Source organism: Trematomus bernacchii, unplaced genomic scaffold (genome assembly GCF_902827165.1).
Source record: "Trematomus bernacchii unplaced genomic scaffold, fTreBer1.1, whole genome shotgun sequence".
NCBI lineage: Eukaryota > Metazoa > Chordata > Actinopteri > Perciformes > Nototheniidae > Trematomus > Trematomus bernacchii.
The window spans coordinates 7,857,254-7,883,788 of NW_022987705.1; the positions used below are offsets into that span (position 1 = coordinate 7,857,254).

General features: G+C 39.1%; 1 protein-coding gene, 1 long non-coding RNA gene and 14 other non-coding genes across 20 annotated transcripts; all 16 read right to left on the bottom strand.

The window, feature by feature from the left end:
* Positions 1-2,828: 2,828 nt before the first annotated feature.
* On the bottom strand, positions 2,829-25,069 carry LOC117490145. 5 transcript variants are annotated; one of them, XR_004556655.1, is made up of 15 exons: positions 24,805-25,069; positions 24,160-24,214; positions 23,885-23,975; positions 23,599-23,696; positions 23,309-23,405; positions 23,003-23,101; positions 22,718-22,807; positions 22,431-22,527; positions 22,137-22,237; positions 21,841-21,945; positions 21,559-21,647; positions 21,272-21,367; positions 20,972-21,077; positions 20,673-20,771; positions 2,829-2,941 (listed from the first exon to the last, which is right to left on the bottom strand). It is a non-coding gene; the product is annotated as an uncharacterized LOC117490145 (long non-coding RNA). The 5 variants fall into 5 exon arrangements; XR_004556653.1 differs by lacking the exon at positions 2,829-2,941 and adding an exon at positions 20,156-20,271; XR_004556654.1 differs by lacking the exon at positions 2,829-2,941 and adding an exon at positions 20,156-20,271 and having other exon boundaries at positions 24,987-25,064.
* Positions 3,425-3,497, bottom strand: LOC117490824. Its single transcript, XR_004556698.1, has one exon. It is a non-coding gene; the product is annotated as a small nucleolar RNA SNORD65 (small nucleolar RNA).
* On the bottom strand, positions 3,701-3,773 carry LOC117490827. The gene has a single exon (XR_004556701.1). It is a non-coding gene; the product is annotated as a small nucleolar RNA SNORD65 (small nucleolar RNA).
* Positions 4,218-16,712, bottom strand: LOC117490139 (calpain-1 catalytic subunit-like). The gene is made up of 23 exons (XM_034139722.1): positions 16,509-16,712; positions 12,000-12,068; positions 11,646-11,897; positions 11,442-11,529; positions 11,080-11,195; positions 10,852-10,985; positions 9,948-10,140; positions 9,782-9,856; positions 9,601-9,686; positions 9,440-9,511; positions 7,751-7,908; positions 7,496-7,653; positions 7,371-7,382; positions 7,059-7,261; positions 6,468-6,552; positions 6,281-6,364; positions 6,140-6,197; positions 5,962-6,017; positions 5,755-5,823; positions 5,479-5,557; positions 5,232-5,351; positions 4,690-4,742; positions 4,218-4,381 (listed from the first exon to the last, which is right to left on the bottom strand). The coding sequence occupies exons 3-23, from the start codon at positions 11,883-11,885 to the stop codon at positions 4,355-4,357; spliced, it is 2,166 nt and encodes a 721-aa protein (XP_033995613.1). The 5' UTR covers positions 11,886-11,897; positions 12,000-12,068; positions 16,509-16,712; the 3' UTR covers positions 4,218-4,354.
* On the bottom strand, positions 20,856-20,928 carry LOC117490837. Its single transcript, XR_004556711.1, has one exon. It is a non-coding gene; the product is annotated as a small nucleolar RNA SNORD65 (small nucleolar RNA).
* On the bottom strand, positions 21,155-21,227 carry LOC117490830. Its single transcript, XR_004556704.1, has one exon. It is a non-coding gene; the product is annotated as a small nucleolar RNA SNORD65 (small nucleolar RNA).
* On the bottom strand, positions 21,443-21,515 carry LOC117490831. Its single transcript, XR_004556705.1, has one exon. It is a non-coding gene; the product is annotated as a small nucleolar RNA SNORD65 (small nucleolar RNA).
* On the bottom strand, positions 21,725-21,797 carry LOC117490832. Its single transcript, XR_004556706.1, has one exon. It is a non-coding gene; the product is annotated as a small nucleolar RNA SNORD65 (small nucleolar RNA).
* Positions 22,023-22,095, bottom strand: LOC117490833. The gene has a single exon (XR_004556707.1). It is a non-coding gene; the product is annotated as a small nucleolar RNA SNORD65 (small nucleolar RNA).
* Positions 22,313-22,385, bottom strand: LOC117490828. The gene has a single exon (XR_004556702.1). It is a non-coding gene; the product is annotated as a small nucleolar RNA SNORD65 (small nucleolar RNA).
* On the bottom strand, positions 22,602-22,674 carry LOC117490829. The gene has a single exon (XR_004556703.1). It is a non-coding gene; the product is annotated as a small nucleolar RNA SNORD65 (small nucleolar RNA).
* LOC117490835 lies at positions 22,883-22,955 on the bottom strand. The gene has a single exon (XR_004556709.1). It is a non-coding gene; the product is annotated as a small nucleolar RNA SNORD65 (small nucleolar RNA).
* LOC117490825 lies at positions 23,188-23,260 on the bottom strand. Its single transcript, XR_004556699.1, has one exon. It is a non-coding gene; the product is annotated as a small nucleolar RNA SNORD65 (small nucleolar RNA).
* Positions 23,485-23,557, bottom strand: LOC117490838. Its single transcript, XR_004556712.1, has one exon. It is a non-coding gene; the product is annotated as a small nucleolar RNA SNORD65 (small nucleolar RNA).
* LOC117490826 lies at positions 23,772-23,844 on the bottom strand. Its single transcript, XR_004556700.1, has one exon. It is a non-coding gene; the product is annotated as a small nucleolar RNA SNORD65 (small nucleolar RNA).
* Positions 24,049-24,120, bottom strand: LOC117490836. The gene has a single exon (XR_004556710.1). It is a non-coding gene; the product is annotated as a small nucleolar RNA SNORD65 (small nucleolar RNA).
* Positions 25,070-26,535: the final 1,466 nt, after the last annotated feature.

Below are 26,535 nucleotides of genomic sequence, written 5' to 3' on the forward strand. Positions count from 1 at the left end.
TTCATTTGCTCCTCAAGGGCCTTAAGAAGGCACGTCCTCCACGCAATGATAAAGACTGCCTCTTAACTTTGCACCCGTGCAAAGGTTAATGTATAAATTCAGGCAAAGGGCTTTCACTATACATTGATAAACGTCAGATGCAGTTGTTACAGCTTTCTATTGGTTTCTCAGGTGGCGAATATACACAGACCTCTCACCTTTTAATCCTCAGCATAATCTGACCCTTACTGAATTAACTTTGTAGATCAAATATACACACTGTTTTGAAACATTCAATGTCTGACAGTTCTGTTTGGGGAGTCAAGGAACCCCGAATAATCATTGCTAAAACTAACACTGTTTTCTTTGTCCTTTATCTTCCATGCTGAACTTCTCGCATCATTGCCTTCTGACACATGGGTCGGCACCCATGTTTATTCGATGGCTGCAAACCCAACGACGAGGGTTCTCCTCCAAACTGCGTGATCTCTGCCTAAGCTGCGATCTGCCCCCAGATCGCTATTCCCACTGTTTAAGAATCTGCGCAGCTACAACTGCAGCTCTATATCAGCCTACCTCAACCCTGAGTATCCTGGGCCGTCGGTCATCTTCTGCCCACCAGCGCTATCATGCTTCACAGGAATGAGATCCTTTCAGCACAAACAACCATGAACTCTTGTATTACTCGATGAATGAGTAAAGGTTCAAAGATGTATATCTGTGGAATTCTGTTATTGCATACCAGGTGGTTGCTGGGTTAGATTATATTTATTTCATTATAGTATATTCCCCAGCTGCATGCTTGGGGGGGGAAAGCTCATTGTCGCTGCCTCTAGACCTAGACACAGCAGTCTCGATAGGTAGTATATTCCCCTCAAAGCCGCGGTGCTGGGGGGGGGGGGGGGTCGGCACTGGTCACTTCCAGGCCTACACATAGCAGTCTCTCTAGTATATTCCCCTCAAAGCCGTGGTACTTAAGGGGGATGGCTTTTCGGGCTGTTCCCGGGCCTTCACATAGCAGTTTCATTAGGTAGCATATATAGGTAGTATATTCCTCTCAAAGCTGCTGTGCTCGGGGAAGAATCGGCTCTGGGCTATTCCTCAGGCCTACACATAGCAGTCTCACTAAGTATATTCCCCTTAAAGCCGCTGTGCTTAGGGGAAATGGCCACGTGGCAGCTCGCCAGGCCCTCTACTTATCAGATTTACATCACCAGCGTCAGGCTCGGGCTACGCAGTTTTGGGGGATAGTATCTAATCTCCACGCAGTTTTGGGGGTTAGTTATTTAATCATCACTCATCATGCTATGTATATCTATGGAGTGATGAGGCCCGAGCCTAGTCGCCAAACTCAACTATATGCTGCTTCTAATAAACATGTTAAAGAAACACGTGAGTTGTCTGACTGAAATGGGGCGAAGCCTGTGAGCTAGTTCAGGCAGTCAACTCGAGCACTTATGCTGCATTCATACATAACGCCCCTTGCGTTACAACCAACCAAACAGAGTCTTCTTAATATGCCGCTCTATTTAACCTGCCAGATCTCTCTCTATGCATTGCTTGCTGCTGCTTTGCTGCAGCTACCTCTACGTCACTGCTGCTTGCCTGCCCCACCACCACCCAGCTTCCACCCCAGCTTCCACCTGTAGGCTCGGGGGTTAGTTATTTAATCATCACTCATCATGCTATGTATATCTATGGAGTGATGAGGCCCGAGCCTAGTCGCCAAACTCAACTATATGCCGCTTCTAATAAACATGTTAAAGAAACACGTGAGTTGTCTGACTGAAATACTGTACATGACAGCTTCAATGAAAGTGGTTCAGAATTTGCATATTATGCTGAAGCACAAGTTATGACCATGAATCTCACTGCTTTACTGTCAAATATGTTCTTGCACCTCAAGGTTTACTGTAGGCAAGTCCTGTCCAGAAAGCTTGCACTTGACATCTTGAAAGTGGTTCATAATTTGCATATAGTGGTGCACACAGTAAAAGGAAGTATCAAAAGCCCCTTTCTTTCAGCAACCCCTCAAGGCTTACCACACATTATTTGTTGAGAGATAGACTTACAGCCTGCCTCTGTAAAAGTCTGTGGCTGATATGCTACTTCAGCCTTTGAGCACATAACTACTAGACTAGAGCAACATTCAATAGCTACACAACTATAGCTCTGCCCATAGGTAGGAGAGGTGGTGGGGCCTAATCTCATAATCCACTCATGGTCAGGGGAACATTAGTGAAAAAAGTATGACTGTGGGATCAAAAGACAGTCTAATTCGCCCACCTACATGCTAACAGACCAAGTATAGATTTGTTGGTACCTTTGTGTTGCTTATTACCATTATGTGACCTGTTCGCAGGATTAGGTTTACATAAAACCAAGAAACATGTAAACACCAGCCCAACACGAGGCTCATCTATGAAAGGACTGCCATGTTTGAAGCAAATATCTGCACTGGTATTTTCATCCCTTAAACATCCAGTGTCCCCACATCATTAGTTTGAATTCAGTTTTACATTTATTTGAATTCCTCAAAAGCTAGTGTGTAAAATCAGACCAAGACAATTGAGAACAGCCCAGTAACAAAAGGTGAACATTTGAACGTTTAGAGGAAGCCGGGTGCAGTCTTGTTTGGCACAACTTGCTGTACATATAATAAATGGGTTTTAAAATAGCGTTTTTCCTAATGCTCAAAGACGCTTAAATATTATGGGTCTATAGTGCATTTCTCAAGGTTGAAAGAGATCGGCAAGTGGTTTTAGTTTAGTACATTATATAAAATAAAGTTGTGTTTAGATATTGCTTTGATGTGATACAGGCCCAACAAAAGACACCACTAGTTCCAGTTATCAGGCAGTTGGGACTTTATTTCAATGGATCAGTGTCTTTTTACAATGTGAAATGTTTTTCGAACAAACAAGTTCTCCTTCAGATCAGTGTCCATGAGTCCCACGATCATCTGAAAGAGAGGACATTTGATAAGTGCAAAGAAAAGCAAATACTGTGGTTGTAACAGCTTAGCACAGCTATAGTTACTACTTTGTCAGCAATCAGCTTAACTCTGTTTATTATCTGTGTGCATTAACCGTTTGTCTTTGTACATCCTAGCAAGTCTAGTCAAGCCCTTAAATGATACATGTCATGAGTCTATAAATTAAGTCAGGGGAATCAATATTGGATTCTGAACAAACCCAGCAAGATATGACACATTTCTACATCATATTTCACACAGAAGCTAGTTTAATTTTATGACAGACAATGCACTTTTACCTGCACAAAGTGAGTGTTCTTCTGTCAGCTGGTTTGGTTGGAAGTATGCGCAGCACTGCATGACTCGACACAGCTTAGGGCAGCTCAGGTGTTTTGCTACGGAGGGAAATTAGGTTGAAATGTGTTATGCTATTATTCAGTCTTTTTCTGAAACATATGTGCATCATCAAATGTTCAGAAAACCGATTATCACCACTAACAATCTGCCGGTAATTCCAGCTATTTCAGTTTTAGATTCATCACAACAGAAGCAGACAGTTTATGATAAACAACACAATTTTACCTGCACAAAATTGATGTTCTTGAGTCAGCTGGTTCAGTTGGAAGTATGCGCAGCACTGCACAACTACAGCACACCTTATGGCAGCTCACAGGCCTTTTTCTAAAGGAAACAATGTGGAAAATGGGTATTTTTTTCCCCATGAAGTTTCATAACTACATCATTAATGTTCAGAAAACTGATTATCACCACTAACAATCTGCCGGTAATTCCAGCTATTTCAGTTTTAGATTCATCACAACAGAAGCAGACCAGTTGGTTTTTATGACAGACAATGCACTTTTACCTGCACAAAGTGAGTGTTCTTCTGTCAGCTGGTTGGAAATGTAGAACAACATGTGAGCCATTACATTACACTTGTTAGACGCTTTTATCCAAAGCGACTTACATACTCAATACTGTGGGCAATTCCCACAGGAGCAATTTGGGATGAAGTGTCTTGCCCAGGGACACTTGGATATGCTGACTGCAGTGGGGTTTGAACCTGTGACCTGTGATCTGAACACCAACGCTCAACCCACTGCACCACACGCCTCCCATGGTTTGAACACTTGTTGAGTTTTTGTATCTTTCCAATGTAGTCGGTGATGAGTTAATAAAATGATTTCTGGTCCATCTTCTTCTGTCGCCTTTATTTGTATTGCACGGTTAAAGTTTGATCAAAAATTCAGACTTCAGCTCATGATTCAGAAGGCAACAATGTTTATTTCACAATTTGATCAGAGAAACATGTTACAGGTTTTGCACAGGAAGACATTTATTCTCTTAAAGCAGCGTTTGCTTGTAGGAATCTTCTCTCGTGTCTTCTGTGTACTCTTGAGTCTAGTTGTACATGGAGAACTCGGTCCACTGAAACAGAAGAAAGGCAGTTTCTAGAAATGTTAGTATCTTTAATCGTTATCCTTAATACATTACTTTTATCTGCACATAGTTAGCCACAAACTACAGTGGTGGAACTATTTACTCAGGAACTGTACTGAGCTTTTTCCCTTTTATGCTACTTTAATATACTAAAACACTTTATTAAAAAGTAAAATATTTACTTGTTACTCCTTAACATCTTTATCAGATTATGTCATTATGTATGCTTATCTTTTTGTGTTTTGTTGTCTTGAGAAAGAAAAATAATAAATGGCATTAAGTGGAAACAGACTTGCCTCCTCCCAAGACAAGTTGATAACTCCATCTGTTGATTTGTCCTTGAAGGTACCTGTAAAGATGATCAGACATACATAAGATTAAAACACATTTTAATATAATAATAATAATTCATTACATTTTTATTCAAGCGTTTTTCCAGGTGCTCAAAGCGCTTTCCACGACATATTACACATATTAGACATGTAACAGTTATTACTGTGGACAATACCCACGGGAGCAAATTAGGGTGAAGTGTCACAACGGCCTGACACAGTGGCAGCCGAGGCGGGTTTCGAAAAGATGTTCCCCAACGCCCCTTGATCTGATGATCAACGCTCTAACCCACTGTGCCAAAGCCAACCCTAATATATCATATTATATATAATAATATAGAGAAATATCCTATAAGATATGATACTGTGCACACATTTGTCATAAAGCGGTGTGCTGTTCAGTTTGCAGCATTTAGACCTAGTGCCCGCTTCATTCTGAACAAATAGAATTCAAATGTATCAAAACTGTTAACAATGATTAGATTGATTGTTGCAATCTCACTCACTTGTTGTTTTGCCCAGGCGTAACATGAGTGAGATGAAGCCCTCCATGGTGGTGGCTTCAAAGGCTGAGTAACGGAAGGTCATCAGCCTCACCATACCGCTGTTAAGGTCAATCTCTGGTTCTGAGACAAGGAAAGAAGGACAAGTACTGCTGTTAATGTCCGGAATATGAAGTCTGTTTCCCTGTTTTGTGTCGGTAGAAGCTTATCAACATGTTTTAACAGTATTTAAATTGGAAACTAGTGTTACCTGCAGCCTTTATTGCCACGTTGAGCTCTGTGTCAGTCAGGGATCCATTCTTATTCACATCTGCACGATGAAAGTGTTGCTGCAAGAACAATGTTTAATTTAATTAGAACCTTAAACATGCATGTTAGGTTTATTGAAATAAGCTGAGTCTACTGTTTTGAAAGAAGAATCTTGGGGAAATAATGAATATAACATTATACATTCCAAGTATATTGATTCTGATTGATAAATATGAGGTTAAATTTGTCTGTTTAGTGCCCATTTCTGCTGCATTACCTTGTATTCATTTATTTTCTTCCAGAGAGATGTGAACTCGACGAGGGTCATTGTCATTTTTTTGTCGACCTTTGCACGTTAAGGATGTCTCATCATAAACGGATGAAAGATGACATTAAAAAAATTGCTGCTTACATATCGGTATTTAAATCTTGACTTTCTAGTGTTGTGATTTACAAGATAAACATTTTTGTCTTTAAAGGATACATCAAACATAGCGATCATGCTACTGCAGGTATCGTAACCAAAGCCATTCCAGGTGCCTGTGAATGACAGACACAGACACACTCAAATCCCCAAAGTAACAGGTCTGAAAAATCTGTGATGCACAAGAAATGAATTAGGATTTTGAATGTTTTTCAATGCACATGTGATAGCAACTCACCATGCGGGAAGTTGTCATTCAGGAGCATCCTGAGCTGCCTGTCCTTCAGCTCACCAAACTAAGATGAAAAAAGTATGATTGTTTGAGATCAGAAAAGGTTTAAATGGACAAGCGGGTGGACGTGTGAGAAAAATGACCCACCTGATCAGCGTATCGGTTGAAGAGATCACGGATCGCCTTGTTGTCAGAGGTTTCCTCCTCAGGCTTTTTGTTGTCGGTTGGTACCTAAAGACGACAAGTTAATGAATCAGACAACAAATCGGCAAACTAAACTTGCCCTCTCTAACTCGCAGCTAAAGTATTCACTATTTATTTTTGTTTCCTATACCTCAGGAAGAACTAGGTCCCCCCCCTCCTCCTTCTTCTCGTCCTCGTGGTCATGCTCGTCCTCATCATCATCTTCATCATGGGGACTGGATGCATAGGAGAATATGTTAATACAAATCTATAATAATAAAATGTTTCGAAAATAAACTTTTGACTTTTGACTAGCATACTTTAAAGTTGTTTTAAGTGCTAATTTAGTATCAGATATCAGCTACTTCTACACACTGTGTGGGTTAGTAAAATAACAATTATTTTTTTAGGATGACTTTCAACATCTGTCCAGGGACTGCAGATGAAAAATAGCCTGTTGGCTAACTCTGGCGCATTTACAGAAATGTCAATCAATGTGCACTGTCCCTGTCAAATAAATAAATAAATCAAATTTAAAAAAAAATAAGTAGAAAGTAAACTTATCCTCAGCTTACTATATTCTCAAATTACCCCAAAATGTACCCCATGGATGTGACTTGAGCACCATGTCATATGCACGGTGTATTGCTTTCAATCATTTCAGCAAAGAATGGGTCAGATATTGAAATGAGAAGTTCTTGCTTTGGTATAAAGGTCTCCTGAAATATGAGCAAGTCCTTACGTGATCTGAGCATCGGTCTTGGAGAAGATGGTTAGAATGAAATCTGCACTCTGGTAGGGATCCACGGTGGAGGGGACGATCAAATACTCTCCAGGCTCCATGCTGTGCATCTCAACCAGCTCCCTCGCATAGGTGTACATCTGTGTATCCTTCTGTCTTTGCAATTGGTAAAGTTGGTCGATACTCAGGCGGCCCGATGTTGTCTGGGAAGAATATAAACCTTATTTAGTTGTATAAAACTCCTAACTAAAGGTTATTGAAATGTGGAAATTAGCTTTTAGTGCACAGGCAAAGTGTGATATTTGTTCTTACCCCTGGTGGAATCTGTTGGATGTGAAAAGGGAGGAAAGATGCAAGTTTTAAAATGAGTCATAAATGCAGAGTACTACTTAATCATTATTTAATATTTAATAAACCAAAGAAAACAGGATGCAAACCTTAAAGACGCTGATCCCAATTGGGTAAGTTGATTGCCTTTTGCGATTCTCCTGTCTAGGTTTCTGCATCAGAGTAAGGACGATGTTTTTGTCTTTTTTCTCTGACTTGTCAATGATATTCACCTTCATGCGATACTGAGGGTTTGTTTCAAAGGAACCTACGGGCGATGAAAAACATGAAAGATGTCACATGACACTCCAGAGACAGTGTGGTGGTTTTTTGCACTTGCACAAAGGAAAAAAATCTGATCTCACGGTTAGACAAGCTACCGCCTGCAGATCTCCCAGCTGTCCATTTGCCATCGTAAATCTGGCTTTGCCACTGGCAGTTGACGTCGCCATCGATAAAGTTGGGGTTCTCACAGCAGATGAACAACATGGAGAAATGACGACAGAAGTCCTCTAACTCCATCCTGGAAAGAGAAAGATATGCAAAAGAAAAGGATTATTACTGTACAGGTGGTAACAAACTAAACTAGAGAATGCAATTCCTGAAGAAATTGCTAGTGGGAATGCTTTATGCTGAAAAGCTGACGCTAAACTGCTATGCTGAAATATAATGTGTAAGAAGAAAGTGAAGAATTTTGATTGAAATGATACATGAACACTGGGGGCTTGAATGTGTGATGAGTAAAGAAAATAAAATAAAAAGGCTTGGAAAAGCAGCAGAATATTTGAACTGCAAACTTTTGAACTAACTTGATGGTGAATGATCTGTCGCCATGCCAACGGCATTTGATGACATCCCATAATACGCTTAGATGCGTTGATGGCTGCATCGTTACCAAACCTGTGCAGTTTTGGGCCATTTGGAGCATTTTCACTGAAGTTATGAGAAAATCATGTTTCATGGCGAGCATTGTGTCGCCATGGCAACGGCATTTGATGACACTTCATAATACGCTTAGATGCGTTGATGGCTGTATCGTTACCAAACCTGTGAAGTTTTGGGCCGTTGGGAGCATTTTCACTGAAGTTATGAGAAAACCGTGTTTAATGGCGAGCATTGTGTTGCCATGGCAACGGCATTTGAAGAAATCTCAAAACTGTCCCGTAGATGTCTTCACGGCTGTACTGTTAGCACACATGTGAAGTTTGAGCACTTTTTGAACATTTTCATAGGAGTTAATGTATAGCGACATCGTCTTTTATGGCGAGGGATGCGTTTCCATGGAAACGGCATATGATGACACCCCATAATTGACGTGGAGCTGTTGAGGGCAGGACCATTAACCATTATCTGAAGTCTGCTGCTCTGAGCATGTCAGTTGGAGTTATGACATAATCGTGTTCCATGACACAGGTGTTTATATTTGAGCTAACGAGGTGTCCATAGATCAAAGGTTTCCATTGTTCTGAATGAGAGATAAACCTCTTACATGTGAACGTTTGTTTTTTTTGGAATTTCAAACTGTCCTCCACTCTAACTCTGACATCACACACTCTGCCTTAACGAGCTGCGTAATGTTAAAGCTGAAGAAGGCCTCTTTACCAAGGTCTGAACAATGTTTAATATTTATAAAAGTATGAATCTGATTTAAAAGTTGTTTAATATGAATAATGTCAGAAAGATGTGTAACATTTTAAAGTTGGAATGAGGTTTCTGAGTGAAAGTATGAAGGAACAGTTAGCAGTTGAAGTTGCATGAAGATTGTTCAAGTCTGAAGATTTTCTCCATTGACTTCAATGGTTAAAAATGTGATGAATTATGGGATATATCTCGGGAATTATGAAAGTTATGAATGAGAAAAGTGATAGCCATCGATTCCCGACCGAGCTGAACGTTTGGATGTTTGAACGGAGTTTCTGCGATGTGGAATGTGGGAGAAGAAGACCGGCAAAATAACGGGCGGAATCAAGATTTTGAATAACATATAGTTGGAATGCTGTATCAGCATTCCCACTAAAAAAAGTGTGAAAACTCCATTGATAGGGCAAATTTACCAGAACTCTCCATCGTCGCGGTCCTCACACTTTGCCCGATCACTTGGGCTAACTCTTTGCCACATGTTGGACCTGAGAAATACAAAGTCATTAGTTGTAGTTCAGTGTATAGGCTATATTTGTTGCTTTAAGATGTACATATGTATGATTAATGAACGTACTTGTCACTCCAGTTTCCGGTCCACTCTTTTCTGCCCCAAGGGTTGAAGAGTCGCACCAGCCTCACTTTGGAGCCGTAATAGTCAATCTTAATGGGAAATGAGAAATTGACACAATCGAAACAAAACATTGCAGGCAACTCCAAAATCTTTTATTTTAAAATATTCTCTATGTTCACCTTACCTCAGTGACTGCTGTGACAGAATAGGCATGTGCATCAACAATACCAGAGTTGGATACAGTGTTCACCAACACACCCTGAAAGAGACAAACAAGTTAAATCACACCAGTGACCTGAAGGTTTATTGCCCCCCCACCCCTTCTCTGCCCTAAAGCAATGAGTTCTTACCCCTTTCTGGGCTGTTCCGCAGCAGATCATGGAGTTGCAGCTGCTGGCGTTGGACAGTGAGCTCCACAGCTCGTCATCATGGCCTGCACGGTGGACTTCCTGGAGTTTGTAATCCACGTTCACGCCTCCACAGAAATCCTTGCAGGCCTCTGATGGCAAACCAGCATTCATGTCTGTGTACGATCCGCACACCCTGAGGGAGACATAAAAAAAGACATCTATAATCCATGGTGAGATTAGGGGACACAAAAGGTCTATGAAAGGGATAAGGTATGAAAGGTAACTTCACCACTTGATTACTTTTTCATTCTTTTATAACACACTTTCTTAAATTGTATGTTTAAATCTGCCAATAAGGCACTATCTAATTTAATAAGTAATAATAGGTATACATTTCTGGAAAATAAATCTGAACACTGATAAAGCCAGGTTAAAAATGTTTGTTTCATTGACATAATAGTCAAAAGCTTTTAGAGAGGGAATTTAGGATATACAGTATATTGTGTATCTACTATACTATAAAAAGAGTGTCAACAGCTATTACATCTGTTTTTACATTTTCAACATCTTAAAAATTGTAAATCTGACTATAAGTGATAAAAGTAAAAGCTTTAGGATACAGAAAGGAATGCAACGTGAATGTATGGTGTATGTAAGTAGTACTAAAGCGGAGAAAAATATGCAATTCAAAAAAGATGTCTTTAATAAAAATATCTTGTATATGTATTCCAGCAATAGAAGTTGGATGAGAAGTTTAAAATTATTTAAAAAATATATGTATTGAACTAATAGATATCACCATTAAACTTTCTGAATTTTTTTAATTAAGACACATGTTTGCCTCTAGTGTGTTGCCTCCATTTAGCTAAGGTAGTATTTCATGTGTTGTGAGAGGGTTTCATACTTGGCATAAGCTTTCTCCATCAGAGGAGCCCAGAACTCATTTCCATTTTTGGAGCGCACAGACAGCAGCTGATTGTTCATTACTGGCAGGTAGTCATCAATGACAACATCCACCCACTTGCCAAACCTCCAGAACTGACACAGAAAGGACGAGTAAAAAATGACAAGTTAGCTGATGACTAGTTGTGAAGACATTGTTTAAAGACACTTACAGAAAAGTATTCCTTACCCTGAAGTGAAATATCCCTGCATGGTTGTTGAAGTTCTGATCCATAGGCACGACTTGCATCATCAGGGCTTTGCGGAAGGTCAGTGAGTTAATCGCAGCCAGAAACCAGCAGTTACCTGGTGAATGAAGTCAACAAATTAAGCGAAATGTTTTCCTTAACAAGGTTTTTTTCAAAGATTCAAAGATGTTATTGTCATATGCACAAAGCTACAGTATAGAAATGGCAATGAAAATCTTATGACCTGAGCTCCTTCAACAATCCAATATATATAATAAAATACAAAAATACAAAAAAAAAAGTAGTGCAAAAAGTCTATATACATAGTAAATAGGTATTCTTTTTGTGTTGTCTCCTTGCTTACCTACAGCGCCTTGACCAAAGTCAAAGCGTGAGGCTCCTTTGGTACAGAAAATAGCTTCCTTTGGGTCGTTTTGAAGTTTCAGGATGTCCTGGACACAACAAAGAGGAAGTGAATCAGATAAGACTTAGCATGTAAGAAAAACATTTGCATAAGAAAAACCTTAAATATGTGTACTATGATATAATATATTTTAAAGTATTTTACTGCTGGTCGAAGCCATTTCACTTGGGCTTCCTGCCGACTGCTGAGCTCCGGCAGGTCTCCCAGAGAGCTGCTGTCAGGTGGGAAGGTGCGGTCCACAAACTGCCGGCCTCTGCGGAGGTGGTTATCTTTAAGCTGCGCAAAGTCTTGGTTCTTGAACTTGGCAGGGTTGGAAGGACTTCCCTCGCTGCCTTCTTGGAAGCGCAGGTTGATGATAGAGGTGCATGATCCAGATGCAGGCATGTTGACAAGAGGCTTCAGAAAGACATACAAAAAAAAGACAAAATAAGATAATTGCTAGTCTTGTTTAAAATGGCAAAGCTGTGTTGTGTTTAAAAGATGGTTGGAGATAGTTACCTGTGAGATGGCTGTAACCGACTGCTGCTTCTTTCAAGATGAGAGACTTGGAGGTTCCAGACCTGGTTTCTGCAGCAGAATGAACTGTTCTTATATTCTCTCTGTATTGCCCAAGGCTACAACCAGACCTGCCCCCCAGAATGTATAGCATGTATAGAAAAGCCAAAATGACAGGGGGCTGGGAGGCTTGTGACAGACAAAAAAAATCTTGTCTCAACACCTCCAAGGAAATATCACCTGACACATTCTCTTTGTATCCTGTTACATGTGTTCTTTCTCTTTTTCATTTATTTGTTCTAACTGTGTTTACTGTAGATTTGCAGGAACTTGTTTACACAGTGGTGAACTTTGGCGAAACTTAAATGTAAAATACTACTAAGACTACTTGCCTACTAATATATTTTGCTATGAATGCGTTGTTTTTTTAAACCAACAAAGTGCAGAAAAAAAGGTCATTGTCTGCTGGGATATCTGAAAACTCAAGTGTATTTTAGGCAGTGCTTTTTGGTCAAATCTAATACTAGTAAGAAGCATATTAATTTTATGTCAATGCATTCTTAATTTATGTATAATAGATTTAAGTTTATTTGTCTAAAAGCGGATTTTACAAGAACAATGCTCTGGTTATGCTTTATCCACCCATTTTGATAGTAGGATAAGTGAGACTTCCTCCCGGCAAAGAGTGTTCCTGAGAACTGTCACCTAAAGAACAATTTACGAGAATAAAAAAGACAGTACTGTATGTCACAAGAAGTAAAGGTTTTACAAACCAAACATGACCAACAACCCTATGAAAAACAGATACAAGATTAGATAATCCAAAGTTACTTTAGTAAAAGGCAGAATTGGTCATTACTTTCAGTGCAAACTATAGAAAATAGGAATTATGTATTAATGTATACCTTTTATTGCTTGAATCTGTTTTATACACACTCTAGTAGTAAAATATAAATTGACCAAAGATGTTGCGTTTGTAATGCCATATGCTTGCAGTATGAATCTAGTGGGTGGTACCTTGCTGTAAAAAAACAAGCTTTTTTGTGAAAGGTCTTTAAACTTTATAAGCATGTTTGCCATGTTCAGAGTCATGAAACGGAAAAACAAAATACTGATTCTCAATTATGTAAGTTAAAAAAAAAGGTTTTGACATGTCAGTCGTTGATTCTGTACATTCTTTGCTGACATGTATGGGCTTAGAGTAAGTCTGCGTCTGCAATTATTTTTTTAAAGTTGCCCTCTGGACAAATTCTTCTAAAACATTCTAGCACGTTATCATTCAAGGGATGTGCTGAAATATAAAATGGAATACTTTAAAGCAAAGTAAATATTATTAGTGCAAGTAAAAGCATTTGCATCAATTAAACACATTTTAAAGCATGCTTTTGATTCTAGGCATTAATGTGAAGCTTTCTGTGTAATGACATTGTAATTTATGGTAATAAGTAGTAGTAGTAGGCTTTGTGCCCACAAGGTATGCCAGCTTCACTTCCTAGGTGTGCTGCTAACTTGAGTTTTTGCCAAGTCCCTGTTTCTATATAAACAACAAGCCTTTAATAGCAAAAAGCAGGAGTGTGGAATTGATGTGTTGTAAAGCAATATTAGATTGTAATCTCACATTGCTTTACAATAGCCTACTGATATCCTGTTCACATAAAAGCATGCCATGTTTGCTGCGGCATACTTTAAATATCTGAATCATCACTGGGTAGTGCAAAATGGTACATGGATGGAGATAATATGGGATAGGATCTACTATTATCCAGAATAATCATAGTCCAAGGCATTCAAAAAACCAGTGAATAACAGTGCTGATACTGATACTGATGTGGTTCCACTGTCGACAGTCGACTCTAGTCTAACAAAGGAGAGTTGACAATGATAGAGGCAATGAAAATACATGAATTGAAAAAAAATCATGCATTTAAAGCCAATTTGTTAAAGAGTCCTGAAAACAAAGCCACTTTTCATGACTTTCCCTGTCTTAACTTTCTAACTTAAAACACAAAATTGCCATTTACTAACACCTGACTGACGTATACCGTTTACAGACAGCACATTCTTTTACTTTCATCTAAATTGACGGTCCAAAAACCCTGCCCAATGACATACTGAAATTAACCATGAATTAAGCTATTTTGCGAGCCCCTCAGTTACTTTTCACTGTAATTTGAGTCATCAACAAACATCTATGCGTCTTAGTTTTAATAAAGGTTGTTCTTAATGCTACAACTCACAATGATATTTTAGGTTATAGAGTGCTTTCAACTTTATCGGAGCAGTTTGGGGAAGCATGACTGTACCCTCATGCTGAAAGAAGCTGTCTTAAGTGATGAGTGGGAAATCGCTTTCTGATTTAATTGTGAAATAACTTCACAGAGGGGCGCAGAGTCATTACTTCAACCTTGGAGAGGTCCCAGTTCACCTCCTGCCCTTCCGTGGTGCCCTTGAGCAAGGCACCGGACACCCCCCTTCCCCCTTCCCCCCTCACTCCCATTGCTCCCCGGGCGCTGTACAATAGCTGCCCACTGCTCCTAGTACTAGACTCATGGTACTAGGATGGGTTAAATGCAGAGGCCAAATTTCACTGTGTGTGCTGTGTGCTCTGCATGTGTGACCATTAAAAGAGGGTTTTATCCCTCCCAATTCTATTCTATTATCTAACGCCTCCAGGCTGAACTGGCAAATCCTTGCAAACAGGTTTAACATCTCTCTAATCATCTGTCATATTAATGATACTGTAGTAATATCGGATTCATGTCTGCAGGGAATAATCATACAATCTGTCAAACTCAATTAATTAATTTGACTCGCGGAACAAGCTTTAGAGATGACGTAATCTGAAAAGTAGCTTTACTGTGGCGTCGTCAAATGGTTTGTGGACTAGGATTTGGCATTTTGGCTGTCACCATCTTGGTTTTTAAAACAGGAAGTGACACAAAAAGGTTCAAACGTGGGGTAAAGTACACATGAATGCTGAACAACACATTCTCAGCCTTTTATGAGTGGACAACCCATTGTGAAAGGGTTACAATTATAAGACCAACACACAGACAACTCCCAACCTTGACACGCCATAATAGCAACTGGTCAACAAAGTCATTTGAACCTTTTTGACTACTTTACGAGGTAGCAAATCAAGGGAAAAGAAGGATAATTTTCAAATGGAAAAAGGTGTCGCCCCATGCCCTTTGAATAGAGTGGCGAAGTCCCTCCCCTTCCGGTGGAGCCCCATGGGACCTTATTTCGGAAAAGTTATGCATTGAAGTCAATGGAGAGAGAAAGATTATCTTTCGATCCCGTTTGAATTGTGCCACGAATTACACATATGATGTTTGTCAATTTAAAAGATAATTTTGCAAGTAAAAAAAAAAAAAAAGTGTCGTAAAACTGTGAAGTAACACATTTGTTTGTGTGAAACGCTAAATGAACTACATCTCTGGTCAACAACACACGTGACGTCACCAAGATGGCCGTCACTACTGTCTTGTCAACACAACGACCTTCACTATCACCACAATGAAACACGTCCTGAAGAATGTCATGCAAAGCTGCCTGCCTGCCTTCCTTTGATTCTCTCTGAACTGCCTGGTCGTTTTAATGTTTAATGTCAACCATTTGTGCAGATAGCATGAAGTAGAGAAGATCGCCGATGCTAACGTTAGCGTTAGCATTTCTCCCCCGGGCTTAAATGGTGTATTATAGAATGATCACACCGGTGACAGTACTATTCAAAGGGTTCACGAAATATGACTACTACTCTTACTGTTTAACATTTTGGGTTACTTAATGTTACTTCATGTTAAGGCTAATAAAAATGACAAGGCTGTAATACTAACTAACGTGCTAGCTAGGTAGCTAACTTGATCCACACACTCCTCTTTCATCAGACGGGAAGCGAAAGAACGAGCAAGACCCATTGCTGGTATAATAACAACCTGGTACTAAGCACACAGGCATCTTGTTAAAGTTATCTTATCTTAGCCAGCGCCATATAGATAGATTATATCTATATGGCGCTGATCGTATATATACGGTATTATACGTATATCGTAGTGTCTCAATTGTGACATCACTTACGCGACTCTGGGATTTGTAGTCTTTCTAGTTGCGTATTTTTCATAGTCTTATATTTCAACAGTTTTACGACAAACTGTGACTTTTTTGACATGGAAATGATTTTTTAAGATTGACAAACATCATATGTGTAATTCATGGCACAATTCAAACGGGATCGAAAGATAAGTTTTCTCTCCCCATTGACTTCAATGCATAATTTTTCCGAAATAAGGTCCCATACCCCGGAAGTAAGTGGGAGGGACTTCGCCACTCTATTGAATACAGCGCAGTTCATCAAACTAACCCACATCTACTCAAACACAGTAAACCCTGGGGCTTTCTGGAGGCCTATAGGAATCTAATAATTTCAACATAACAAACACCTTTATGAACATTCCAAAAGCACATGGTCCTGAAATCTGCTTCCCATGCAATTCTGTCAGTCTCACTTACTAGCTGACTTGCTTCAGAGATCATCAATCATTTGTCTGAGAGAACAAGACAATAGGGTTGCATTCGAATAGTCCATTTAGCTTAGGAACCTTCCTAACGGAGTGAAATGACCCGGAAGTCCCTCAGTGGCAGCCATGATAAGTGCCGTTCGAATTCTCTAAATTAAAAGGAAAGGAGGTTTCAAACTTCCTTTATAACCTCCTTTAGCTTAGGAACCACTGGACCTCCCTAACCGAAAGGAGAGGAGAAAATGCTGCCCCACAATGCCTTGCGGCCGCAGCATTTGCCGTCACACAACAGTCGGCCGTTCACGGAAACAACCGATTATGAACGAGAAATGATATCATGAAAGTTACGGTGCTTATTAAGCATTTTAAAACGTATGTGGTAAGTTGCCAAAGTGCTTTGTTTTGAACGTTCATCAGTATTATAATCAAAAAGAGAAATATGAACGTTAGTTTTTACTGAAATGATCAAATAAAGTCAACATTTCACAGTCTTTACTGAGCTGTGTGGGGTTTGTTCAACTTTTAAAAGATGTTTGAATGGTGATATACACAGTGATAGATGTTAAGGACTAACCGTTATAATAAATACATTTGTATTGATTTTAAGATCTTTTCATACAATCATACGTATTGGGATCATTTGTATTAATGTGGACCGGAGGGAGAGGGTGACAGTTTCACTTTCCTTTTTTATTTCAATTCCAACTTTGGTCATGAAGAATATGTTTCTCTGTTGTCCCCGTTCATAAAGCATAAAACAACAGCATCAGAGCACGGTGCAGAGTCTCTAGATGAGTTTACAGTAGTCCCTCGTTCTTATTGAACATCCATGTTGTAGTCCGCTGTATAGAAAACTGTAGTTTCCATAGTTTCCCCACAGCAGCAGGCGCACATTTATGACCTCTGCTGGCGCATCATAAACACGTCGGATAGTGAAAGTGCAGTCGGATTCTCTAAAGTGCCGCAGTCTCTTCTCCTAAATCCTTTTGAATTCTCCTATCCACTATCCCTTAACCCCATGACGTTTCACTCCGAGGTCAAGGAATAGACGATAGGGTTAGAACTTAGGAGCTGTTTTTTTGGAGTATTCGAACGCAACCTAGGCTTGTTTGAGACAAGCGAGACCTGCGCAGACCTGCGCAATTGCGATCAACGTCTTGCTAGTGCGTTGCATGATGGTTAGTCATTTTGTCCGACTTGCTCTGGAGGCTCGCCTACATGAGACGTTGAAATCTCGCGGGACAAAGACGCCCGCAGACTTGAGAGCGAGGCGCGGCGAGGCGGCGCAGTTTCTCTCCACGGGCTGCGGAAGCGAAATGCTTGATGGGAAACGACTTGCTGGTATCTCGAGCTGAGCGCTCATTGGTGGGTTTTACCCATAGACTGTATATATAAGGTTTTACCCCGTGCTGGTGATGAAACTCTCCATTGGCTCGGCAAAAGTGTGTTGTTTTGTGTCAGTTTTACGTCGCCACTTCCATTCACATTTTTCATCATTGTTCCACAATGTTTATCATCATTAAATTAATATCTATATATTTGTATACTACACTTGCACTGCTTACCGTTGTCATACTTTATATATCTTAGCATATTCATACAACACACTGTTAATACTAGGCTAGGCTACTGTGTATATAGTGTATTCATACCCCTCACTGTTTATTCATCATTCAATTTATTCTATATTTTATTCTGTAGATTGTGTACATTACTTTTCACTTTACTGCTTTATGCACTCCTGGTTAGAAGCTAAACTGCATTTCGTTGTCTCAGTACCTGTAATCTGTGCAATAACAATAAAGTTGAATCTAATCTTGAGCAGGAACAAATGTATTTACTTAGTACATATCTGACATTAACGATTAAACACATTTGTCCATTCTTAATCAATCAATCAATCAATCAATCAATGTTTATTTATATAGCCCAATGTCACAAATGTTACATTTGTCTCAGTGGACTTCACAGTTTGTACAGAATATCAGTATGACAAAACGACACCCTCTGTCCTTACGTTTCACATCATACAAGGAAAAACTTCCAGAGAAAAACCCACAGTTTAAAGGGGAAATGGGAGAAACCTCAGGGAGAGCAACAGAGGAGGGATCCCTCTCCCAGGACGGACAGACGTGCAATAGATGCCGTGTGCATTTATAAATGCAAACCGAGTCAAGCCGACTCCGGAGGTGGCGGTATGCACCTTAAAGTTGTTTGAAATCCGCCAAAAAACCGAGAGAAGAAGAAGAAGAAGCCGACTCCGAGCTGTCCGACTTCAGGCGAGCTTTTTGAGACCTCCCCCGGCTGCGATCGGCTATTCTCGTCTACTTTCGAGGCGAACCGCAGCTCGTCTCAAACAAGCCTAATGTGTGAAGTACAGACCAACTGGAATGTTGTTAAAGCAAAGGCAACACAACATAACCAGAATTGATTTAAAATCATAATTGCAGAAATAAACATCTCTTAACAATACTTCCATTGCAGAAAACACATCCAGAAACATCCGTAACATTTATACTCACAAGAGTCAAAACAAACAAAAACACACATCAATAAAAGGGCATATTTTAATTTAGTTGATAAATGCGTGTCATCTTCAAAACTATTTTATGTGGTATTTCTTGATATTCTCCAGCAAAAGAAAGTCAGAAATATTTATAGTAAGGATGAAAATAAAGTCAAAATTACAACTTTTAAGGTTTCAGATTGTAAGCAACAAATGCCACTTAATGTTTTGATGTGTATCGATCATTTCATGCTCATTTAACCAGACCAGACAGTTAATATATAAATACAAATGTCTCTGCATAAAATCACACCTGCTGCAGGAACATGGAACTGAGCCAGCATGTCCTGTTTTAAGACAATAAACCTGTCACCGATAAATACTGTACATGACAGCTACAATGAAAGTTGTTCAGAATTTGCATATTGTGCTGAAGCACTGTAATCACAAGTTATGACCATAAATCTCACTGCTTTACCGTCAAATATGTTCTTACGCCTCAAGGTTTACTGCAAGGAATTCCTTGCAGTAAAAAATGTATGACAGTGGGATCAAAAGACAGTCTAATTCACCCACCTACATGCTAACAGACCAAGTATAGATTTGTTGGTACCTTTGTGTTGCTTATTACCATTATGTGACCTGTTCGCAGGATTAGGTTTACATAAAACTAAGAAACATGTAAACACCAGCCCAACACGAGGCTCATCTATGAAAGGACTGCCATGTTTGAAGCAAATATCTGCACTGGTATTTTCATCCCTTAAACATCCAGTGTCCCCACATCATTAGTTTGAATTCAGTTTTACATTTATTTGAATCCCTCAAAAGCTAGTGTGTAAAATCAGACCAAGACAATTGAGAACAGCCCAGTAACAAAGGTGAACATTTGAACGTTTAGAGGAAGCCGGGAGCAGTCTTGTTTGGCACAACTTGCTGTACATATAATAAATGGGTTTTTAAAATAACGTTTTTCCTAATGCTCAAAGACGCTTACATATTATGAGTCTATAGTGCATTTCTCAAGGTTGAAAGAGATCGGCAAGTGGTTTTAGTTTAGTGCATTATATAAAAGTTGTTTAGATATTGCTTTGATGTGATACAGGCCCAACAAAAGACACCACTAGTTCCAGTTATCAGGCAGATAGGACTTTATTTCAATGGATCAGTGTCTTTTTACAATGTGAAATGTTTTTTGAACAAACAAGTTCTCCTTCTTCAGATCAGTGTCCATGAGTCCCACGATCATCTGAAAGAGAGGACATTCGATAAGTGCAAAGAAAAGCAAATACTGTGGTTGTAACAGCTTAGCACAGCTATAGTTACTACTTTGTCAGCAATCAACTTAACTCTGTTTATTATCTGTGTCTTTGTACATCCCAGCAAGTCTAGTCAAGCCCTTAAATGATACATGTAATGAGTCTATAAATTAAGTCAGGGGAATCAATCTTGGATTCTGAACAAACCCAGCAAGATATAACACATTTCTACATCATATTTCACACAAAGCTTCTCTACAGGACACTTGACAAACAGGTTTGTGTCATGAGCAGATCCTGATCCACTCAACAATCTGCCAGTAATTCCAGTTTTAGATTCATCACAACAGAAGCAGTCAGTGGTTCGTTTTGACAGACAATGCAATTTTACCTGCACAAAGTGAGTGTTCTTCCGTCAGCTGGTTTGGTTGGATGTTTATGCAGCACTGCATGACTACAGCACATCTTATGGCAGCTCACAGGCCTTTCGCTATAGAGGGAAATTAGGTTGAAATCTGTTAAATGTCATTAGTCGCGCCTTTTTCAAATCATGTTTTATATCTGCATCATCAATGTTCAGAAAACCGAGTATCACCACTAACAATCTGCCGGTAATTCCAGCTATTTCAGTTTTAGATTCATCACAACAGAAAAAGCAAGTTGTTTTTATGACCGACAATGGACTTTTACCTCAAAAAAAAAAAAGGGATGTTCTTCTGTCAGCTGGTTTGGATGGAAGTATGCGCAGCACTGCTTGACTACAGCACATCTTATGGCAGCTCACAGGTTTTTTTTCCTACAGAGGAAACCAAGTTTGAATTGAGTTAAATGCCATTAATCCAGTTCATCAAGTTGCATAAATGCATCTTCAATGTTCAGAAAACCGATCATCACCACTAACAATCTGACGGTAATTCCAGCTATTTCAGTTTTAGATTCATCACAACAGAAGCAGCTAGTTTGATTTTATGACAGACAATGCACTTTTACCTGCATAAAGTGAGTGTTCTTCTGTCAGCTGGTTTGGTTGGAAGTATGCGCAGCACTGCATGACTCGACACAGCTTAGGGCAGCTCAGGCGTTTTGCTACGGAGGGAAATTAGGTTGGAATGTGTTATGCTATTATTCAGTCTTGTTCTGAAATATATCTGCATCATCAATGTTCAGAAAACCGATCATCACCACTAACAATCTGACGGTAATTCCAGCTATTTCAGTTTTAGATTCATCACAACAGAAAAAGCAAGTTGTTTTTATGACCCACAATGGACCTTTACCTCCAAAGAAAATGGATGTTCTTCGTCAGCTGGAAGTATGCGCAGCACTGCATGACTACAGCACATCTTAGGCAGCTCACAGGTTTTTCCTACAGCGGGAAACGAGGTTGAAATGAGTTAAATGCCATTAATCCAGTTCATCAAGTTACATAAATGCATCTTCAATGTTCAGAAAACCGATCATCACCACTAACAATCTGACGGTAATTCCAGCTATTTCAGTTTTAGATTCATCACAACAGAAAAAGCAAGTTGTTTTTATGACCGACAATGGACTTTTACCTCCAAAAAAAAAAAAGGGATGTTCTTCTGTCAGCTGGTTTGGATGGAAGTATTCACAGCACTGCATGACTACAGCACATCTTATGGCAGCTCACAGGTTTTTTCCTACAGAGGAAAACAAGTTTGAATTGAGTTAAATGCCATTAATCCAGTCCATCAAGTTACATAAATGCATCTTCAATGTTCAGAAAACCGATCATCACCACTAACAATCTGACGGTAATTCCAGCTATTTCAGTTTTAGATTCATCACAACAGAAGCAGCCATTTTATATTTATAAACAACGCAATTTTACCTGCAAAAAAAAAATGTATGTTCTTCAGTCAGTCGGTTCAGTTGGAAGTATGCGCAGCACTGCATGACTACAGCACATCTTATGGCAGCTCAGGCTTTTTGCTACGGAGAGAAATTAGGTTGAAATGCGTTATGATATTATTCAGTCTTGTTCTGAAATATATGCGCATCATCAATGTTCAGAAAACCGATTATCACCACTAACAATCTGACGGTAATTCCAGCTATTTCAGTTTTAGATTCATCACAACAGAAGCAGACGGGTTGTTTTTTATGACAGACAATGCACTTTTACCTGCACAAAGTGAGTGTTCTTCTGTCAGCTGGTTGGGTTGGATGTTTATGCAGCACTGCATGACTACAGCACATCTTAGGGCAGCTCAGGTGTTTTGCTACAGAGGGAAATTAGGTTGAATGTCATTAGTCAAGCCTTTTTCAAATCATGTTTTATATCTGCATCATCAATGTTCAGAAAACCGATTATCACCACTAACAATCTGACGGTAATTCCAGCTATTTCAGTTTTAGATTCATCACAACAGAAAAAGCAAGTTGTTTTTATGACCGACAATGGACTTTTACCTCCAAAAAAAAATGGATGTTCTTCGTCAGCTGGAAGTATGCGCAGCACTGCATGACTACAGCACATCTTAGGCAGCTCACAGGTTTTTCCTAGAGGGAAACGAGGTTGAAATGAGTTAAATGCCATTAATCCAGTTCATCAAGTTACATAAATGCATCTTCAATGTTCAGAAAACCGATCATCACCACTAACAATCTGACGGTAATTCCAGCTATTTCAGTTTTAGATTCATCACAACAGAAGCAGACAGTGGTTGGTTTTTATGGCAGACAATGCACTTTTACCTGCACAAAGTGAGTGTTCTTCTGTCAGCTGGTTCAGTTGGAAGTATGCACAGCACTGCACGACTACAGCACATCTTATGGCAGCTCACAGGCCTTTTTCTTAAGGAAACATGGTGGAAATGGGTTAAATGTTATTAATCCAGTCTTTTTTTTTTTTCATGAAGTTTCATAACTGCATCATTAATGTTCAGAAAACCGATTATCACCACTAACAATCTGCCGGTAATTCCAGCTATTTCAGTTTTAGATTCATCACAACAGAAGCAGCCAGTCTGATTTTATGACAGACAGACAATGGACTTTTACCTGCAAAAATTGATGTTCTTCGTCAGCTGGTTTGGATGGAAGTATGCACAGCACTGCATGACTACAGCACATCTTATGGAACCTCACAGGTTTTTTCCTACAGAGGAAAACAAGTTTGAAATGAGTTAAATGCCATTAATCCAGTCTCCATCAAGTTACATAAATGCATCTTCAATGTTCAGAAAACCGAGTATCACCACTAACAATCTGCCGGTAATTCCAGCTATTTCAGTTTTAGATTCATCACAACAAAAGCAACCAGTTTATATTTATAAACAACGCAATTTTACCTGCACAAAAATGTATGTTCTCCAGTCAGTCGGTTCAGTTGGAAGTATGCGCAGCACTGCATGACTACAGCACATCTTATGGCAGCTCAGGCTTTTTGCTACGGAGAGAAATTAGGTTGAAATGCGTTATGATATTATTCAGTCTTGTTCTGAAATATATCTGCATCATCAATGTTCAGAAAACCGAGTATCACCACTAACAATCTGACGGTAATTCCAGCTATTTCAGTTTTAGATTCATCACAACAGAAGCAGACAGTTTGTTTTATGATGAAAGTATATTCACCTGCAAGGAATGAGTCGTGTCCAGTCAGCTGGTTTAGTTGGGAAGACGAGGAACAATCCATGACATCACAGGCAGCTCATAAGGTTTTCATCTACATAATGGAACAAGGTAGTAATTAGTCAAGTGACATTAAGACCAAATAGGTACATTATTTATGATCAAATGTTCAGAAAACCGATGGTCACCACTAAACAATCTGCCGGTAATTCCAGCTATTTCAGATTAAGATATCACATTTTACGGGCAAGGCAAATTAAACTGAACATTAAACCAACCTCAGTCTCGACTTTTCAATCATTGAGTTCAAAGAGCCACCAGAGTGAGGGCCACCTGGAGAAATAACAAGACATTTATAGTTAAAATTAGTAATCAATCATGACTTCTCAGGTGTACAGGCAAAATGTAAGTGTGATCTTGTGCAAGTTAAAATAGATATTAGTTAAGCGTACAGTAAAATGGCAAGTTTACAAAAATGAATAAACTTAATCACTCATTTTGGATGAAAAGGAGATATTTGTCTTTAGTTTCCATCACTAGTCTGACATTAAAGATGGGTATACTAAAAACATGCCATCCAAATATAGTTTCAATTAAGCAAATACAGGCTGATAGAGAACCAGCTGGTAACTTTGGTGTAGACTGAATCAAAGTTTAAAGGTTGGAGTATCGCAAATCACTTGCAATTCTACTTTCTAAACTATAATGATAAAATGAACAAATGGCAAGTTTATCATTGATATATAAAAAAAAGGGTACATATTTAACTATAAATTCCATTTCATTTTTGGCAACCACATCCGTGAGCATGACTTTTTAGTTGTCTTCACGACTTGTGGAAATACATCGAGATCAAAGGAAGTAACATTTACATGTTTGCAGTTAAATTATAAATCTTAACTAGCGAGGGTGAGATAAATTACCATGTTTAACTTTGTCTTTCATATTGTCCATCGCACAGTGATCTCCACGTGGCTGCTTGGGGCCCATCGCGGAAATGCTAACGTGACTCTTCAGCTTTAAACTCTACGACTTAACCAGAATCACAAACTAAAGCTACACTTACGTGTTGTCGAAACACTTAGTAATGTTTCTATTTACTCACTCTCAACACATTTAAGCAAAAACAACCAGGAACCAGGGACCTGGACACTTCTTGGACCTTCTGACGATTTCAAAAGAGACAGTAAAGTCGCGATGGCGCAGTATTTATACCTTGAGAGTCGCAGGAATTACACGTCACTTGTTCTTTAGTTTTCGCGCGCTACAATCCCTCGAGCTCTCCTGCCACCTGCTGTATCGGAATGTGAACAATAAATGTCCAGAGCAGAGGTGGAAGAAGTAAGTACTAGTCGTTATCGGTCGTTATCCCTCACTTAAATCCTATCTCAGTATCCATGTACCATTTTGTATGTTTTGCAAGGATGCTATTGAGTGCTTCCATGAGTTACTGGTGCCTTAGTTCTGACGTTGCCGACTTCACAGCTGTCTCTTAAAAAAAACGTTAGAAATCCAGTGGTGTAAGCAACTAAACTACATTCTCAAGTAGACTGTACTTAGCCTAAGTACAATTTTGAGATACATCATACGCGTACTTTTACTTAAGTAATATTTAATTGCAGGACTTTTAGTTAAGTAATATTTAATTGCAGGACTTTTAGTTACAACGGAGAAGTATTACAATTTAGTATGGTGTGTGTAGGCTATTTCTTTATTGTAAAATAACACCTGAGTGAAAAACGGAATATCCCCTCGTGACGTCGTGAGTTACAAAAAGGTTGATCTTAATCCTAAATTATTCTTGAAACACTTTGCCTACACGTTACCCATGTAACAACCGCGTGTCCAATTGTAAATAGCCTACACGCAGTAAGTCTACGATAAGGTATATTTATTGATCTCAAATTGGGAGATTTTTTCGTTACAGCAGCATACAAAAACAAGGCATTGCACATAATTAGAAACTAAAGAGTAGAAAATAAACAATTATAAAATAGAAACACTTCAAAAATAAAAACAGAACTAAAGAGTAGAAAATATACAAGTTGACCGTAAAGATAACAATCTGTAAACTATCTGACAGATTAAACACTATTGAAGGACCAATTTTCAGCTAGTCTCTCTGTGTTTAAATTGCATGTCTGTTTCAGATAGCAGAATCCAGAATGTGTTGAAGGCAAACAGCAGGCATTACTGTATCTGTGAGCCTGTACCATTTACTGACTGACGCTCAGGAAATCCTCCATAATTTTATCACCATGGAGGATGCAGGTAAAGGTAGAAAATACATTATCATTTGTAAAATATCTGATCATACAATGAAGAATCACTGCACATCATAACAAAGACAAAAAATAGTTTTATTTACATCATCTGTTCGATTTCAACTTTAGATGCGTTGTAGGCTACTGCAGAAACGGGTTGGTTAAGGTGAAATATTAAAAAAAAAAAGGCAATCACACACAAACTGAGATTATTAGAGATTGTATTCGTTTCCAAAATTAACGAAAGCGGCAGAAACACACAAAAAGGAGCAATTTATCCTAACGAGAGAAAAATAAAACACGGGATGAAGCTGCTGTAGCCCACTATAGGAAAATAAACTACTGCACATGCATAAAAGGAAAAATAAATTCTAGCCTTTAATTAAACAA

Excerpts from the sequence above, each read along its gene's own strand:
- LOC117490139 (XM_034139722.1), bottom strand. The coding sequence starts at position 11,885 with ATGCCTGCATCTGGATCATGCACCTCTATCATCAACCTGCGCTTCCAA. Across the intron at positions 9,687-9,781 it reads CTGTCACAGCAGTCACTGAG|ATTGACTATTACGGCTCCAA; the intron begins GTAAGGTGAACA and ends TTTCCCATTAAG. Across the intron at positions 7,654-7,750 it reads AGGCGGTAGCTTGTCTAACC|GTTCCTTTGAAACAAACCCT; the intron begins GTGAGATCAGAT and ends CATCGCCCGTAG.